The 16,803-nt window shown below is 56.0% G+C and overlaps 7 protein-coding genes across 7 annotated transcripts; 2 read left to right on the top strand and 5 right to left on the bottom strand.

Annotated features, from left to right (window-relative positions):
• Positions 1-75: 75 nt before the first annotated feature.
• B0H64DRAFT_336663 (Rad51-domain-containing protein) lies at positions 76-1,563 on the bottom strand. The gene is made up of 2 exons (XM_062801152.1): positions 1,353-1,563; positions 76-1,276 (listed from the first exon to the last, which is right to left on the bottom strand). The coding sequence occupies exons 1-2, from the start codon at positions 1,443-1,445 to the stop codon at positions 317-319; spliced, it is 1,053 nt and encodes a 350-aa protein (XP_062662566.1). The 5' UTR covers positions 1,446-1,563; the 3' UTR covers positions 76-316.
• A 91-nt stretch (positions 1,564-1,654) lies between these two features.
• B0H64DRAFT_386974 (uncharacterized protein) lies at positions 1,655-3,148 on the bottom strand. The gene has a single exon (XM_062803188.1). The coding sequence runs from the start codon at positions 3,043-3,045 to the stop codon at positions 2,008-2,010; it is 1,038 nt and encodes a 345-aa protein (XP_062662567.1). The 5' UTR covers positions 3,046-3,148; the 3' UTR covers positions 1,655-2,007.
• Positions 3,149-4,756: 1,608 nt separating this feature from the next.
• B0H64DRAFT_89306 (uncharacterized protein) lies at positions 4,757-6,349 on the bottom strand. Its single transcript, XM_062808935.1, has 3 exons — positions 6,003-6,349; positions 5,830-5,927; positions 4,757-5,667 (listed from the first exon to the last, which is right to left on the bottom strand). Exons 2-3 carry the CDS (start codon positions 5,850-5,852, stop codon positions 4,962-4,964), a joined length of 729 nt encoding a protein of 242 aa, XP_062662568.1. The 5' UTR covers positions 5,853-5,927; positions 6,003-6,349; the 3' UTR covers positions 4,757-4,961.
• Positions 6,347-7,757, top strand: B0H64DRAFT_472243 (uncharacterized protein; the record flags this gene model as incomplete). The annotated part of the gene is made up of 2 exons (XM_062807929.1): positions 6,347-7,297; positions 7,471-7,757. The coding sequence occupies exons 1-2, from the start codon at positions 6,466-6,468 to the stop codon at positions 7,755-7,757; spliced, it is 1,119 nt and encodes a 372-aa protein (XP_062662569.1). The 5' UTR covers positions 6,347-6,465.
• Positions 7,758-8,454: 697 nt separating this feature from the next.
• B0H64DRAFT_89275 (uncharacterized protein) lies at positions 8,455-10,211 on the bottom strand. The gene is made up of 3 exons (XM_062808934.1): positions 9,970-10,211; positions 9,536-9,856; positions 8,455-9,475 (listed from the first exon to the last, which is right to left on the bottom strand). Exons 1-3 carry the CDS (start codon positions 10,081-10,083, stop codon positions 8,558-8,560), a joined length of 1,353 nt encoding a protein of 450 aa, XP_062662570.1. The 5' UTR covers positions 10,084-10,211; the 3' UTR covers positions 8,455-8,557.
• A 2,194-nt stretch (positions 10,212-12,405) lies between these two features.
• Positions 12,406-13,528, bottom strand: B0H64DRAFT_371454 (uncharacterized protein; the record flags this gene model as incomplete). Its single annotated transcript, XM_062802159.1, has 4 exons — positions 12,406-12,869; positions 12,931-13,246; positions 13,332-13,350; positions 13,488-13,528. 4 exons carry the CDS (start codon positions 13,526-13,528, stop codon positions 12,406-12,408), a joined length of 840 nt encoding a protein of 279 aa, XP_062662571.1.
• Positions 13,529-15,105: 1,577 nt separating this feature from the next.
• B0H64DRAFT_318015 (ChaC-like protein-domain-containing protein) lies at positions 15,106-16,563 on the top strand (the record flags this gene model as incomplete). The annotated part of the gene is made up of 4 exons (XM_062800365.1): positions 15,106-15,161; positions 15,230-15,261; positions 15,353-15,408; positions 15,826-16,563. The coding sequence occupies 4 exons, from the start codon at positions 15,106-15,108 to the stop codon at positions 16,561-16,563; spliced, it is 882 nt and encodes a 293-aa protein (XP_062662572.1).
• Between the last annotated feature and the right edge of the window lie 240 nt (positions 16,564-16,803).

Consider the following 16,803-nt stretch of genomic DNA (forward strand, 5'->3'; position numbering starts at 1 on the left):
TGCACGGACCATAACAAATGAAGTGGGCCGGTTTGTGGAGGGAACAACAGCCTCACAGCGAAGACGGGAGGGAATGGGGCATTCAAACATGGACAAGGGTGCGGGCTTTGTTCCTCAAGCAAATAAATAATTCATTTTGTCATAACCAAATAACGCCAGCCCTTCATGCATAACCTAGCTAAATCCCAAGCCCAACAAGAACTCCTACGCTGCATCACAACTCTCCCGTCATTCCCCATGCATCGTGACATTCATGTCAAGCTAACAGTTGCAAGTCTGAAACTCACACCTCTACCGGTTCGTTTAGTTTCATTCCCTACTCCTTCTCCAGGTCCTTGGGGCTCGGGTCGCCAATGCCGTCCTCGTTGATGGCAAACAGAGCATCGCCTTCGGGCAAGCATGGGCTGTCATAGATCTTGGCGATTCTCGTCTCCCCGCGGCCCTTCTTCAAGCTGATTCTCGTCGTGCTGGCGTGTGCCATAATGTTGCCGCCAATTGGCTTCTTCGGGTCGGGGTTGAACATGGCAGACGGGCCTCCGTCAACCTGGGCTACCACCTGGTTTGTGATGACGACGGCAATGCCGAACTCGTCGGCAAGTCGCTGGAGGGTGCGCAGGAACTTGGCAAGATGTGTCTGCCTCGAGCTCAATTCACCACGGCCCAGGAAATCCGTTCTGTACAACGACGTGGCAGAGTCGACGACCAGCAAGCTGAAGCGCGTCTCGCACATCATAGCCGCTGCTTGGTTCAAAAGCTGCAACTGATGGTCCGAGTTGTAAGCCCGGGCGTACGCGACGTTGTCGAGAACCTCTTCGCCGGAGAGGCCGTAACGATTGGCAACGGCGAGGAGCCGGACCGGACGGAATGTACCCTCGGTGTCGATATACAGGCACTTCCCTTCGCCGCCGCCCATGTCGAAGGGAAGCTGGCATGTTACGGCCAGAGTGTGGCAGATTTGTGATTTTCCAGTTCGGAACTCGCCGAAGAGTTCGGTCACGCTGCCCGTCTCAATGCCGCCGGCAAGAAGGGTGTCCAGCTGCTTCGAGCCGGTAGTGATGGATATCAGCTCACTGCGCCGCTGATGCATCTCTGTCGCCGTGGTGAAACCCATTGGGACAAGTTTGGAAGCCTCTGCTAGAATTTTGGTTGCCTTCTGTGTCGATATACCCTTGATCTGCTCAAGCATCCTCTGTGGTGTGTAGGCGACTGACTCGACGGTATTGTAACCCCCCTCGACAATTGCTTGAATGTCGCGTTTTGTAAGCCCGGCCACACCCTTAATATCAGAAATATCAGTAACTGCTCGACTTCAATCGAACCTAGCCGCGGCGTGCACAACAACCAGAACTCACCTCGAGCGCCTGGAGAGGGGTCGGGGCGCCAGGTCCGGTCTGACCGGCATCCTCGGCACCGCCCAACTCATCATACTCCTCGTGTCCGGACATTTGGGCCGTGTCTGCAGATATCGAGGTGCGTGTGCGTTGTATTTGGGATGATGCAGCGAGAGAAAAGTGAAATTGGGGAATCACGGTTGGGCTGTTGACAGGAGGAAATTGGCCAGGCATCAACGCGTCTGGTGGATCCAGGAGACGCGCAGCCCCGTGACCACTTGAAAGCCCTGCTTGGCCGAGTACGCCCCACATGTCAGTCCAGAATTGATTCATCCAACCAACCAACCACCAACTGCAATCCCGTGAGAGAGACTTTGAAAGCCATCATCCTGAGTAGGTAACAACCAAAAGAGCGATCAATATGTTCATGTATTCCAAATATGAGTCTCTAGCATACCTACTTCGAACTTTAAACAACAACATGTGACGTTTACGATCTCCAAAGACTGAACCACCACCGCCCCTTTGCATCCCGAACGCCGCCAAGCACACTCATCATGAGCCAACACACCACCGAGCTGTATACTAACTTCAAGTCTTCAACGATCAAATTGACAATGCGCAATCAGGTACCCTCCATCACAAACTAACCCCCAACTCCCCCTACCTCAACCCCTCACCGACCCTCCCCCCCAGAAGCCCGGCTATTGCCAAAGTGCAAATCCCCCGGACCAAACGTCGGCTCCGGCGGCGCCATCTCTCCCTCCGTGCCTCTCTCCGGCCAGCGCCGCGGCGCCGGCGAATGCTGTTGCTGTTGGTGGTGCTGCTGTTGTTGGTGGTGTTGCTGCTGCTGTTGTTGGTGGTGTTGCTGTTGTTGGCGGTGGTACTGCTGAGAGTGTTGCTGTTGCGGGTGCCGCGCCGCCGCCGCCGCTGTCGCCATGTACAGCCGCGAGCTGTGCGAGGAGGTGTAGCTGCGGCCGTCGCTGGCGCTCTTGAACGAGCGCGGTTGTGAGTCGACCGAGTCGGCTGATGAGGAGGCTGCCGAGTTGCGGTCGCCGGGGCGGCGCGGATTGGGACGCCGCGGGGAGGTCGGGGGGTTGGTGGTCGCGGTGGGGACGGGGGTGGTGGTTGGGATGTAGGTGTCGTAGGGCTGTTGGTTTCGGAGTGGCGGTGATGACTGGCTTTCGAGGCGCCGTAGGGTGTCTTCGTTTAGGGTGCCGGCTGAGCGGGAGGAGTGCCTATTGTTGGTCTTGTGGTATGCGAATTGCGAGACGGGTAACGCGGCGGAGGGTGTGCTGCTTCCCATGGATTCGGTGTCTGTGAGTTTCTGGAAGATGGAGGCGGAGGAGGGACTCTGTTTGGTGCCGAGGTTTGTTGCGGTGATGCGAGTTGGCCTCTCGTCCTCAAAGTAACCCCGCCCCTTGCTTTGCGAATCCGAGTCCCGGCCCGCGAGGGTGGTTGAGGAAGCTAGTTTTTCCCCCAGCTCGTTGAGCGATGCCGGCCGAGATATCCAGATGCCGTCGACCTCAACGCCGCTCTGTATCGCACGAACGCCGAAGGGCACCGGATTAGCCCGCTTCATTGGAAGCCCCGTCTTGCGCATCTCCTCTATCCGCGCCCTCTTCTCATCATCCAACACTTCTTTCTTCTTCATCAGGCGGTTGTTCCACCACAGCTTGCCCAGACCTGCACAAAAGACACACACAATTGCCATGGCGAGGACCTACGGAGGTGTGTCAGTGAAGATACTTGACTGAACTGTTTAGGAAGGTCTGAATAGAAGAAATGTGACATACAAAAGTCATCTCCTGCCACAAGTCCCATGATGTAAAAAAGTTTCCGGGCATGTTGTCCAATTGCCGTTCCGCGGCCAAGTGTGGCTAAAACGGTATAAAAGATATGCAGGTTACCGCGGGCCCGTTTGCAGAGCTATGTTGACTTGTTGTCGTGTCTTAGGACCAAACTTAGGATTTGAAGGCAACAGTGGATGTCAACCCTCCCCTCCCTATCCTATATGGCGGCTCCTAGTTGCACAATGATCAACGATCAGCGTACTTCAGCCGACCCCTGGTGCTGGCCGTCCCGAACGGCCGGTTTCCAATAATCTCTTTCCCTAGCAGATACGAGAGCGTGTAACGAGTGACAGCGGGTTCGTAGTGCTTCTCCGTTGCTCAAATAAGCTTCTCTGACTTCCGACGAGGCCCGGGTAGCTGCAGTAGCAGGGTTGGGGGTTCCTTAGAGGCCCTTGGAGCGCATCCCGAAGTATTCCAGTTTGTGAGACATCGAATCTGGGCGATAAAAATGGTGCCGGTCAGGGATAACACGAGATGAAGCAGGTATGATCTGCTTGGTATCACGAATCATAGGAGTGAACGAGCGGATGAGAGAGATCGTCGGGCTGCATGTGTCACTCCTCACAAAAACTGACAAACGACGAAAACCAACCACACGGCCCGGCTAACTGGCGGTCGGAACAGAACCTGGGGGTTTTGTATGCGCTATGAAGCCGTCTCACGGGTACCGGCATCGACAAGCCAGACTGGGGGCAACCGCAAACCCACAAATAGCAAGACTTGCAGACAGCAGCAGAGAGTGCGGGCCCTGGTAGCTGACGAGTCCAGTTCCATCTGGTCCATGCCGAGCCGCTTTTCGCCATCTGCGCTGCGACATCGCGATCCCGGCTGCGTCCCGAGGAGCAAGAAGTCCTCTATCACACCTCCCGAACACACAGGAGACGGCCGAAGCGGCCGAAGACCGACGGGGCGTTCCTTGCAGCGGGATCGAGACCAGCTCGGCAGGCTAAATAGGATCGAGCAACGGGATGGGTGGTGAACAACCAGAGCTCCTCAAATTGCACCCGAAACCCCCACCAGCCGGGCAAGCCTGGTTCGTGGACTGAGGACTCCGCGCTACGGCGGCTGTGATAGTCGGCATTCAGCTCATGCGGATGGTGGTGGCAAGCGGAAGCAAGGCAACCCAAAGGTAGCCATTCCTGCCTGAGCACAGCTCAGATCGTTCGTACATACCGTGCGTACCTACCTACTCGTAGGAATGTGAGGAGTTGCGGTCCAGCGAATGTTGGTTGTGCTTCCCCAACGCCTCGCACGCTTGCCATCCGATTGGAGCGCACGTTGCTTCGGCATTCATCCATATTGCCCACGCCATCAAGCTTCTGGACCGCTGTCGGCACGGCTCGGCAAATTCGGTTCTCTGCAACCATGCAAGGCTTTTGACCGCAGCCCTGGTCAAGATCAGCAGAGGATGAGAAGGACAAGAACTGTCAGCCAAGAAGGGGAAAGAGAACTCTCAAGATGCCAAGCGGAGCTGGAGGCAGGGCTGAATCCTTGGGTTGACCCACGAGAACGGATGCCAAGCAGGCGAAACTGAACGCAAAGAAGCACCACAGAAAGGCTTGCTTGGCAGATCACCAGGGGCAACGCCCCTAACCAGGGAGTTGACCTCCCTCGGTGCCTGGCTCTCACTGACTCCCTCTGGGCCGACCAATCTTCAATGCCGCTGAGTGACCCTCTCTTCCCCATGAACACGACGTGAGAGATCTCACAATGGCCAACATCCGTAATTTATCTTGAAGGGATCCGTCTATCTTCCATCACTGTTCTGTTTCCTTCCTTAAGGGTTGCCCTTCTCGCTCCCCTCAGGGTTGACGAGCTCACCTTCCGCGTCGTCGTTTTCTTCGTTATCAGATTGTTCGCCCATGGCCTTTTTGATCTTTTCCATAAACTCCTGGTCGCCCTTCATCAGGTACATCTCAGAAAAGTCGAGCGAACAGATGAATGCAGGGACTCTGGCCCTCTCTTCGCCAACGTCCTTGAACCGATGGCCATCGTGTTTTGGCTCCCCCCCACCATAGACCTCCAACACCTCCTTGTCGAGGTCGATGACATAGGCCCACTCACAAAAGAGGGTATCATTGGCAAATTCCAGCTCCAGCTTCACGGGGACCTTCTTCGGCTCCTTATCCTCATCACCCTCGGCTTCATCCGTCTCCTCGGCCTGGCTCGCCCGGGCGATGACTCCCAGGATTCCAGCTGAGGTTTCGCGCGCCAGGCTTGGGTAGAGCTGGTTGATGCCGAACATGTGGGGTTTATCTATGAGGTTCTGGGCGCGCCGGTTCTCATCCCAGGCCTCGCACTCAACCCAGATGGCATTGATCTCTTCATTGCTTGGCTCGTAGATGTGGTTCTCCAGGCCGACCTTGAGGTTCTCGACGTTGCGGGCGAATGACAAAAAGTTGAAGATCTTGACGCCCTGGCCTTCCGGGTAGCCATCGAACTGGCCGTACTGGGCGATGAACCATTTACCCTTCCAGAAGACGCTGCAAATTGTTAGCCATAGGTTCCATTCCTCTCTTGTCTCTTTTCCCACTGCGTTTTCTTTCTTTCTCCTCCCCCTTTCCCATGGATTTGGGAAAGTAGATCGAGGCAGAGGGAACAGAAGGGAAACAAGCCGCGTGTAGCCAGAAGGATGCAAGACTCACCAGATGAGATGTCGGGTTCCCATGATCGTTTACTGAGAGTGTTGGTAGTGTGAGTTTGGTAGGTAAGGTAGCTTCCAGTTATCGGTTGGATATTTGGGCTGGAGTTTGGAAGAGTAAAAGAGAAGCGTTCAGGTAAGTGGTTGTCGAGTGGCAGGATTGAGGTTCAGAATTACAAACGGCGAGCGGGAAGGTGCAGCCAACCTCCCACCCTTTTATCTTTCGTTGAATCCTCACAACCTGGAAGAGGGGGGATTCTTAGCATCTGCAACTCCGTCAAGAAATCTGCACTTTGCCTTTCAGATTCGCTGTTGGTTGAGCAAAAGGCCCCTAACCCCGCATGGGTGCGGCGTTTGCCTAGAATTAGAATTGCCCGCCGTTGGTTGAAAGAGCGTGACAGCCTGAGACAAGGCCCTCAGTCGACTCGTTAATGTTAAAGCTCTAACTGGGGTTGAGTTCTCACACACGTTACCTAGGCGAGCATAGGAGGGGAAGAGGGGGAGGGGTTACTTGCATGTTGGTTTGGGTTTGCATCAGGCATCCGACCCCCAAACCACCAACCAAAAGCACTTACACCACCAACAACACCAACACCACCGCCAACGTCAACAACACTAAACAAATACGACGACAGCAACCATGCATTCATCATTCGATGACATCCCCCCCTTTCCCAACAATCTCCCTCTTGCGCCAATCGCCATCATTTCACATGCAAAACTACTCGAGGGCGACCATGATGAGGCCGTCCGTTTACTTACAGCGGCCAAGACCCACGGCTTCTGGTACTTGAAACTGCAGGACACACCGCAAGGCAAAGCCTTCCTAGCTGAAGCAGATCAGCTCCACGCCGTTGCCAAGGAGGCATTCGCCCTACCCCTGCACGAGAAACTGCCTCACGCCCTCGAGCGCGGCGTCTCCCTCTTCGGGTACAAACCCGCTGGCACAGTCAAGACAACCGACCGTGACCAACGGCCCGACACAACCCAGTTCTTCAACGTCAGCAAGGACTACGTCCACGACATAGCCCGAGATAACATTAGGGGCACACCCATAACCTACCCACCCGAAATCACCACTCACACCCCCCTCTTCCAATCCTTCACCAGCCACGGCCACGCCTGCGGCATGCTCATTTTGCGCACGCTCGCCTCACAGTTAGGCCTCCCGGAGGACTCGTTCACCAACCTCAACCTCTTCGACCACCCCTCGGGCGACCACTGCCGCCTGACCCACAAACCGCCGTCACCGCCCAGCCCAGACGGCGGCGTCTCCTGCCCCTCCTCACTCGGCCTGCCGAGCCACACCGATTTCGGCAGCGTGACCGTCCTTTTCAACTGGCTCGGCGGGCTCCAGGTCGAATCCCATATCGACACAACCACCAAGAGCAGCGAAGGAGGAGAAAGAGGAGAAGTTCAGCGGGAATGGGAATGGGTGAAGCCCCTACCAGGGCACGCGATCGTCAATCTAGGTACCGTATACCCCGCTCCGCTCCCCCTTTTCTCAACCCCCCCCCCCCCCTCCCAGCCCCGTGAGCGAGTCAGTCAAGTTTCTTTCCCCAGTAGCAGCCCCTTTTTGCATAATCCAAGCAAGCAAGCACCACCACACTAACAAGCACCTCCATCATTACCCGCCCCACTCCAGGGGACGCAATGGTGACCTTCACCAACGGCGCGCTCAAGTCGGCCAAGCACCGGGTGGTGCCCTCGCCGGGGCCACAGGGTAGCGTAGAGCGGTACAGCGTGGTGTACTTTGTGCGGCCCCACAATGACGTGCCGATGAAGGCGCTGGACCAGTTCGGTGATGCCAGCCACACGGCCGGGGGAGCGGTGCGAGTGGCCGGGAAATTCTCTGCCGATCTCGCGAGGACGGGCGGAGTGCTGACCGCGGGCGAGTGGATGAGGCAGAGGGGTATCCAGCTTGGTAACTAAAGTGCATCGTGAAAGCATCTCCTGTCGTGAGGGTACCTGTTTGTTTGTGGAAAGCATATGTATTTTCTACCCGGAAAACGAGATGTAAGCTATCATCAACCTATCCCGTACGTACGCCTTATTCTCGGCTAAGTAGGTAATAGTTGCGCGGCTATGGTAACGTATATCTTGTGCGAGGAAATGTGGTAAGCCGAGGGTGCCAGCGGTCATCAAAGGACCCGTAACAGACTCTCGAGCAGCTCCACGACCTAGTCCATGTAGCACAGCACGGACTAGCCGTCTATTGACAGTGAAAAGCAAAAACGCCAGCATTCTCCGACCCGTAGCAAGTTCAAACGTAGTGTGGGTAAAAGATCTCCTTCCGATCTCCCCTTCGTAACAAATTTCAAGACGCTGGAACTCCAACCCGTGATGCAAGAACCCCCCTTGCTAGCCGCTTCGTCGATAGGTAAGTGCCGTGAACTATCCCGAGCGAAAGCGAAAAAACAATAATGAAATACCGCCCCCGTGTGTTGGTTGCTCCCGTATCGGCGTGAGGCGTCGGGCCAGTCGTGAGTCGTCGAACCATTTCCGAAGCCAAATACAGCCAAACCATCGCCGTGGTTGTCCTAGTTCCGTTATACCTCCCAGAATATGCTGTCGGCTTCGAAATGGCCGCTATATACCAACTAAATATGACGCCAGATCTGTGCTACAGTAAAATTGGAATAATGAGGGAAAGAGGGAGATGGATAAATACGGGAAAATGAAAGGATGGGGAATCTCGAGATAGGTCCAGTCCGTGAAAGAGCGTCCGGTGACTACCGAATATCGAGCTGGAACGGTTTAAACCGGCCTCCTATCGTAGCGCACCGAGGGCACTTTCTGCGCGCGCCTTGCTCGCCCATCAGGACGTCAACACAGGCTTGGCAGAGACCGCAGATGCACTCGGTACAGGCGTACGACTCCCTCAGGAGCGAGATGCCCTGGCAGGCGGCGCAGTAGATCTGCGTGTTCTGGGACGAGCTCGGGGACGAGTCCGAGGTTAAACCGCGCGAGTCGATATGGAAAGTATCTCCGCTTTCGCCGCTCTCGACCGACGGGAACGGATCAGGAGCTTCAGGGTTGTACGACGGAGGGGTGAGCGCTCGTTGTAGAGGGGATGCTTGGTAATTTGTGAACGGGTTTTGGGTGACAGGCGGTAGGGACGACCTCTGGATAGAAACGGGCGATTGCGGCATCTGGCTCGTCAGGCGCGGGTCGAGCATCGAAGGGAACTTGAGACTCACTGGAGTTCTGTCCTCATCTATGTCTTCCGTTGCCGAGGCCGCCGCATCGATCAGATCCTCCCAACGCTTACCATAATCTGTACCTGGCTCGGCTGAGAGGGCCTTTCTATCATGATTGCCGGGCCGTAACAGATCGGTAGTTCCGTCGTTTTGTATTCGGCGAAGCCAATCCGACCCGAGCGCTTTAGATTTCCTCCTATGGTGCCCCCTTTTGGAAATTGATTGTTTCCGGGGCCGAGCTGGCCCTAGCGGCCTGTGCAATGGTGGGAGTGTAGATGAGCGCCCTGGGGGTGAATGGGCCATGATCGAAGGGAGAAGATCGCGCTGCCGGCCAGAATCGAGGCTGGGAAGTGGTGCGCTCGTGATATCCGCACTTGAGAATTGTATCGGTGGCAGCTCGACCGAGGACCTCGGCCGTCGTCTTGCCCCTTCCGTATCAGAGTGCCATTCCTGGTAAGGAGGTAGCGTCAGTACCTTTGCGCAATTCGGAGGCTGGGGCAAAGCAATTACCAGGTCTGACTCCCACCCCGAGTCACTTTTATGATTGTGCAGCTGGGCGAGCGCTGCAGCAGCGGGAAACATAGGGCCCCCAGAATATTCCTCGAATCTCCGTGGCGTGCCGGGCCCATTGGACTCATCTCGTCGGAAGCCATGCAGCGGCCCTTGGGCTTGGTGATGGGGTGGCCCGGTAGTTGGCTGGGCTTGGGGTCGTTCGCTCGGGGAAGTATTGATCATGAGCAGGAAGCTCTCCTCGGTCGCAGGTAGCTTGGCGATGTAGTACTCTGGGTGCGCCCGACGTATGTGCTCCTGCATTGAGCGGTACCGCTTCTCCTAAAATTTACACTACGTTAATCTCATGCGACCCGAGGCGTTATGCCAGTTTTGCTTGCAAGGAATTCGATTCGGGTGGCGACATAAACAAGGCCGGACTAGTAGCGACTTACCCCGATGCAGCGTTTGCGGCAGCTGGAGCCATCTTGGTTGCGCAGCGGGCAGACAACCTCGTTATTCGCATCGGTGATTGAGAAAGACGACGTGAGAGACGACCTCGGCGGCATCTTGGACGTTTCTACAATCGAAACCCCACCAAGCGACGCAGGGAAGCTCGTCGAGGGGTGCTTGCGGCGAGGGGGGGGGGGGGGCGTGGACGAAGGGACTCGAGGGAGCTTCTATCTGATAAGATAGGTGTAATCGTGTAATCGTGTAATCGAAGCGAGTCTCGGAATTGACGTGTAAGTGGCCTGCGATGCCAGAAACCGTCACATTTGACCGTTGTTGGCTCAGAGCTCGAAAAAGGCGCGATCGGGGATTGGGGTCATTGGGAGGAGGAGAGCTCAAGCTCCCTAGCAGGTGTGACAGGCGGCGTTTCTAAGGATAAGGAGGGCGGGTGGTGGCGATGACCCGCGGGTGAGAGCAGGACAATGGACGGAGCAGCTCGAATAGGAGAGCGGGGGCGGCGGGGCCAGTAGCAAGCATGGACCCAGGGTCCGGAAAGCTGGCACGCTGCTCTGGCCAAAAAAACCGGTACTGTGTACACACAAACCGACTTTCGGTGGATCCGCCTGCAAGTCGCGTTCACAGAACAGAAGCACTACACTTGGACAAGGTATATCCAGACCACGAGAGAGAATAAATACGTAATAGTAGATATATTATATTAAGAGAGCAACACTCAAAGACTGTATTTCCTTTTAGTTTGTTAAATTTGGCCTTGATTTGACCGAGGAACACCATATCAAGGTAGCTGTAAGTCGTTTGTGTGTTCCCATTTTTTTGCCCACGGGGTGGCTGGCTACTCGATCCTCGCTTCCGGCTGTTCGGAGGTGCCGAGCGACGGAACTCCAGGTCCCCCATCCCGTGCTTGTCAGCTTCAGCCTCGTTACCATTTATGAGTCCAGAATTCGACAAATAGTAAGATGCCAATTGAATGTTACCCTACTATTAGAAAATAAGACGAAAGCAATAATTGGGAGGAATGGTGAAGGGAGACGGTCCAACGTCGAGTTGTACACATGTACACAGTGTGAATAAATACCTCTGTTGCTTGGCCTTTTCGTCCGTCAGCGAGGGCCGGGGCTCTTGACCGAGACCTCCTTCAATGACGAGAACGAGAGGGCAACAAAAGAATACAAAAGGTAAAACGATGAATGAAAAACGATAGGATATAAAAATAGAACGAAAGCGAAATGGAGGAGAAAGCGTTAAAACAAAATAATTTCCTTTTTCGTTCCATCCAAAGTAAGGTTATTATTACAAAGTATTATTCAAGGTCAGACGCTAACAAAGAGTCACATGCCCACAACTCGCGCACTAAACAACCACCACTCAACGAGCCGTGGACCGCAACCGGGCGGGACTACTACCAGGTGGGGATAGCGGCCATCGAAGCGAGAGGGAGAGGACTTCTACCAGCAGTTCGACGACGGGAGCATGTCGGTCCCTATCCCAATATCTAGTCGGAGCTCGCCCCCCCTGGTTTGTGACAAGGGAATGGGGTGACACATGTCGTGCGAGAAGCTCAGATGGCAGATGGCAGATGGCATCTTGATCGAGTCGGAAATGCCAGCATCCAATGGCTCCTTGACGATCACCCCTTGCCGCTTTTTCCCACGCTTCCACCGCCCGCGGCTCTAGGTCGACGTCCCACGTTGCGAGCTTGCTCTCGCGGGTTGCTCTGGGCGTAGAGGAAGCCGTGGGAAGGAACCACTTCGCGTCCATAAGGGGCGAGGCCGAGAGCTGCTCGAGGTGCGGCAGCTACACAAATGCATGTTTCCGGTCAGCTCAGCTTGATAGATATGTAGTAAGCACCAATACGGTTGTGGACTACCACCCTTGAACGCGTCACCGTTATTGCCCTCGACGTCCTTCCGGTTTACCCACTAGGTAAAGTTGAGCAAAACAAAAGTCCTAATGAAGCCGGGTGTTTCGGGCCGTGTCGGCGTGAGATTATGTGTGGAAGACAGCGAGCAGCAGGTCTCGGGACGCCTGGCGACTCCGAGCAGAAGATCAGAGTGGGAGTGGGATGGGACCTGTATTTTATAAGCCGCCGCTCAAACCCTACGTGCCGCTAGGATGTGGGTGGCATCTGACCTGTGCGATGATGCTCCCAGCATCATCAGTGCCCCTCGAGCTGTCTAGCGCGGATATATGTTAACATATGGCGTTTGTTATGCTGCCTTTCTAGCATGTGGTTGACGATACTTTGCACTGATGACATATTAAGAAAACTCTGTGCGATAGCTCGGGTATCAACGTCATCATTCGTCGGTATGTAAAAATACCTCCTAAACTAAAATGAGACCCAGAAAACATAGCAACCGAGAGCCAAAAAGCCGTGGCTAGATTACCACGTCGAGCGCGAGAAACCAACATCAGCCCCCCTATCTCAACTGGCGCAGGATCTCGATCAAAAAGTCTTCGAAGCTCAGGGTGATATAGCCATCTCGATCGTCATCGTACCGCTTGAACACGTCGGTCATGCGCTTAAGGCTGATGCAGGCCTGCACGAACAGGTCAAAGCTCATGACGCCCTCGTTGCGCTTGTCGTAGGTACGGAACAGGATCTCGACGAACCGCTCGCTCAGGCGGTAGCGGAAGGCGACGAGGGCGTTGTTGAACTCGTCCAGGCTGATGTTGCCAGACCGGTCCGCATCGAAACGGTCGAAGAGCGAGCGCCACGAGGCCAGGAACGACCACAAGCCGCAGAACTCCTCGAAGCCGATGGTGCCGCTGCGGTCGCTGTCGAACATGCGGATCATCATGCGAACCGTTTGCGGGTCGAAGGCTGTCCAGTCGCCGTTGACGAGGGCCGCCGAGAGCTCGCGCTCCGATAGCTGGCCGGTACCTGAGCAGGCGAGATGTGTCAGCAACCGAGTGGTAGTCCCCGCGAACTTCCCGTGACTCACCATCTTTATCCACGGCTCTGAAAAGCGGTAGCAGCGTCGGGTCGGCAGTGCTATCGCGCGGCGCCGGGCTTGGGGGCGGCCGCGAGCTAGTGGGAGGAAGGTTGTGGTGGATCGGACGGCTGCCCCCGGCAGTCGGAGGTGGGCTCATTCCGAAACGCTCAGGGGGCGCTGTCTGTCGAGGCGATAGCCGACCTTGGGGATGGGAACCGTACGGGTCACCGGATCCTCTATGTTCAAGTGGACGCGGAGGAGGAGGCTTGCTCTCGTATCTTGAAGACGGCGGTTGCGCTGAAGCTGGAGACCGGGGATTTCCTTTCTGAAACGGGCAAAAGACAGGATTAGCTTCGGGACAAACGAAGAGCGAACCTCATGAACGAGAGCGGGAAAAGGGCGAGGCTCACTTGCTCGGGCTCCGCAAACCTAAAGCGCAATGTTAGCAAAAGTTTTGGTGACGGTTACGAGGGGGTGGCAATGGGTTATCGCGGTGGCGGGGCTTCCCAGCACATGCGAAACCAACCCAGTTTGCGACGGCGTGTGCGTTCTCCGCATCGACTTACCTGGGCAGCTCATCCGGGTTGTACGGCCTATTGTAGGCCATCTTTACGAGTGTGTATTGGTTGTGACGAAGCACGGAGTTGTCGCTGTCGTTCTCGCTGATATGTCAAGTTTTGGTGTTGGGGTGCGCTCGGCGGATGTTGGATGGGGGGTCATGGAAGTCTCCCGTCTGCAAGGCAACAGCAGCCAGGTAGGGTAGTTAGGGTACAGTACTACTGAGAGGAACAGGTGGTATTTAAACAGGGCAGCTACGGCTGCAATCCAATTCAGTGTGCCGACTCAGCCGCAACTTTGCTGCAGCACGCCGTCGCAGCACCTTGGCAAACCGTCCGAGTGGAGAACAAAAGACTCCCATGGCAGCCAAAGGTCTTTGGGATACTTTGGTTCGATCCGCTGTTCTTGCTGCGCAAAATCCTGGACTCGTGTTCTGCTTGCCTACCTAGGACTTCGGGCGGGGTGCCGGGTGAAGAATACGCGTGTTACCGCGTGGCGCGGTGGAAGGTCCTCGGTGACGTTCACGGGTACCCGCAGGGTCTCGGGTAACGCAGCGGGCAGATATCACAATAAGCTCGCTAGGCAAGAAGCCGCCGTCGGTATGGAATGTCAAACACCATGACGAAATTCCGCCTCATGCTAGGTAACGTACCTCCCTACCGAACCCTCGGTGGAAAAAGAAAGCACAAAAAAAGCCCAGCCGGCGCCCGACGCCCGGTCCGAAGCGAATGCTGCTTGCTGTGTAAATACGTAATTTATACACGTGTGCAGCGCCCGATTGTTGCCCCGCGGACCCACCCATTGGTTGTTCAGGGTCTTTCTCAGCTCAGCTTCTGCAGGGTCCCCGGAAGCTTCATGACCTGGCATCCCGAGTTTCGAATCCCGTGATGACACCATGAAGGAAGCTTAACATTTTCTTTCCCAAACTCCAGGAGGGATATCTACGGGCGCGTGCATGTGTATTCCAATGTGCCTACCTTACCTCCCTCTACCACCATACCGTGCAGAACTTTCTCTCACTCGACATTACGTAGTTGGTATCCATTATTTGAGGCCGAATCCCCCTCCATCATCAAGCCTTGTCTGAATAAGGAACCGAGGATATGTAGATCAGGAGCCGTCGGTTGACAAAAAGCAACAAATGCCATGCCATTCAGCCCTACTGCGCACACCAAAAATCCGCCGGGAATGAGGCGATACACGGGCCGAAGCACGCTCCCGTGCCAGCAAGCCCCAGTCTCCACCAACGGTTTCCACTAACGATGACTTGCAGCACCTGCCCTGGACATTGACCGCAAGTTTCCGGGGCACCTTCCACGTGTTGCAAGGTTATGTAAGAGAGAGCCAAAGGGGGATGGATGCGTCTTAAATCGATAGATACCCGACGGTAGCGCTTTCTCCCTTTCGCTTACACTTCAAGGGGGGAACATCAAACTTGAGATTGACTCGATTTGGACCATCGGGGGTATTTCTGGAGGCGACTAGACTCGATTCTCACGAGCATCACACCGGAGAAGCACACTCCTCTTCTTTTTTTCAGGGGCACTTTTACTCAGATTTACTACTGCAGCCGTACAGCCCTTGGGCGTCAGTGTCTCTCGTCTTTCTTGATCCGTCTCTCAGAAAATGTCGGCTCAAGATACTGCCGCGGAAGCAGATGAGTTCTGGTTGTTTGGATATGGGTGGGTGAAACGTGATGCTTATTTACCTTGCTGTAACTGGGAACGGAAACTGATATCTGGCTCTACAGGAGCTTGATCTGGAAACCTCCTCCGCATTTTGGTAATTTCTCCTAACCTTCAACCAATCTCCAAGTCAAACCCAAAGCCCCCTTGGGCTGATCGTCCGGCTCGGCAAGGCGGGAGCTGACCAGGTCCAGATAGGCGAATCCCAGGTTGGGTGACGGGTTATGTCCGAAGGTTCTGGCAGGTATGGAAAACATTGCCTTACACAGTACAGTGGTGCTGTCGTCCCGTGCCCCGTGCTCCGTCTCCTCCCTTTCCCTGTTACCCAGCCGCCCCCTTTCCCATTTTCCCTCTTCCCCCCTGGCCATTCGCTCATCAAAGTCCCGGCCCCGTTCTGGTTCCCGTCGGCCAGCCCGATGACCTCTCCCCAGCTCTCCCCATACTAATTGTTCTATAGGCAAGGTATTTCAGCCTCACTCCCTCTCCTTTCATGATTTTTCAACCGCACATGCTCGTGTTACGGTGTTATCATCCGCTCGTTAGATCCTAAGCCATCACCATATGGTCACCGTCTTCTTCCTCCTCCTCCTCAAACCCGAATTATTTCTCTCTCCACCATGGCCAACCACCCACTAACCCGCCCTCGCCCTCCTCCAGCCAGGACCACCGCGGCACCCCCGAAGCCCCGGGCCGCGTCGTCACGCTGATCTCGCGCTCCTACTGGGAGCAGCTGACCGACCACCATGACTCGGCCCCGGACAAGGTCTGGGGCGTGGCCTACCGCATCACGCCCGACCGCGTCGCCGAGGTCAAGGAGTACCTCGACATCCGCGAGATCAACGGGTACACGATCCACTACACGCCCTTCCACCCTGCTGCCACCGCCGCCCCTACCAACCCGGCCCAGCACCCACATGACCACCACCACCACCACCACCCCGGCCCGATCCGGACGCTAGTCTACATCGGCACGCCCGACAACGACCAGTTCGTCGGCCCGCAAGACCCACAGCAGCTCGCCGAGCACATCTACCGCAGCACTGGGCCGAGCGGGCCGAACCGGGACTACCTGTGGGGGCTGGAGGCGGCGCTGGACGAACTGAGCCCGGAGAGCGGCGACGAGCACGTCACGGACCTGTCGAACCGGCTCCGGGCGGTCGCCGCTCGCGAGGAGGCCGCGGCGGCGGAAGGGAAGAAGGCTCCAGGCGTGGAGGAGGCGATCCCGGGCCCGCCCGCTCCTGTCGACGTCGGCGTCGGCGTCACTACCGGTCCGGAACAACCGCCATCGTTGCCATCGCCGTCGGTGCTGCGGCGGGAGCAGCAACATCATGAGCAGCATCACGACTTCAGAAAGGTCAGCAGCATAGACGAGCAGGAGGAGACGGAGAAGACTTCGTGATGGAGGCAAGAGTTCAAGAAAGCATTGTCGAGGAGATGAAAGAAAGCAGAAGCAAAACAACAGCTACGAGTTACCCCCTCCATCCTCCCTCCCTCCCCCTTTTTGGTTTGGTTCGGACCGTCCTGTCGGCGGCGGTCGCTTTGTCGGTTCCCCCTTCTCCCCCTCTCTCACGGATATCCCCAGCCAGCTCGCCCCGAAACCCGCACGCCCTGCCATAACGTAAGACTCAGCATCGAATTA

This window comes from Chaetomium fimeti (genome assembly GCF_033439085.1).
Source record: "Chaetomium fimeti strain CBS 168.71 chromosome Unknown B0H64scaffold_2, whole genome shotgun sequence".
Taxonomy (NCBI): Eukaryota; Fungi; Ascomycota; class Sordariomycetes; order Sordariales; family Chaetomiaceae; genus Chaetomium; species Chaetomium fimeti.

Coding starts and splice junctions, on each gene's coding strand:
- B0H64DRAFT_89306 (XM_062808935.1), bottom strand. CDS start 5,852: ATGGGAACCCGACATCTCATCTG. Junction 5,668..5,829: donor GGAACCCGACATCTCATCTG/GTGAGTCTTGCA, acceptor AACAATTTGCAG/CGTCTTCTGGAAGGGTAAAT.
- B0H64DRAFT_386974 (XM_062803188.1), bottom strand. CDS start 3,045: ATGGCAATTGTGTGTGTCTTTTGTGCAGGTCTGGGCAAGCTGTGGTGG.
- B0H64DRAFT_89275 (XM_062808934.1), bottom strand. CDS start 10,083: ATGCCGCCGAGGTCGTCTCTCACGTCGTCTTTCTCAATCACCGATGCG. Junction 9,857..9,969: donor GCCGCAAACGCTGCATCGGG/GTAAGTCGCTAC, acceptor TGTAAATTTTAG/GAGAAGCGGTACCGCTCAAT. Junction 9,476..9,535: donor CGGGGTGGGAGTCAGACCTG/GTAATTGCTTTG, acceptor CCTCCTTACCAG/GAATGGCACTCTGATACGGA.
- B0H64DRAFT_336663 (XM_062801152.1), bottom strand. CDS start 1,445: ATGTCCGGACACGAGGAGTATGATGAGTTGGGCGGTGCCGAGGATGCC. Junction 1,277..1,352: donor CCCCTCTCCAGGCGCTCGAG/GTGAGTTCTGGT, acceptor TCTGATATTAAG/GGTGTGGCCGGGCTTACAAA.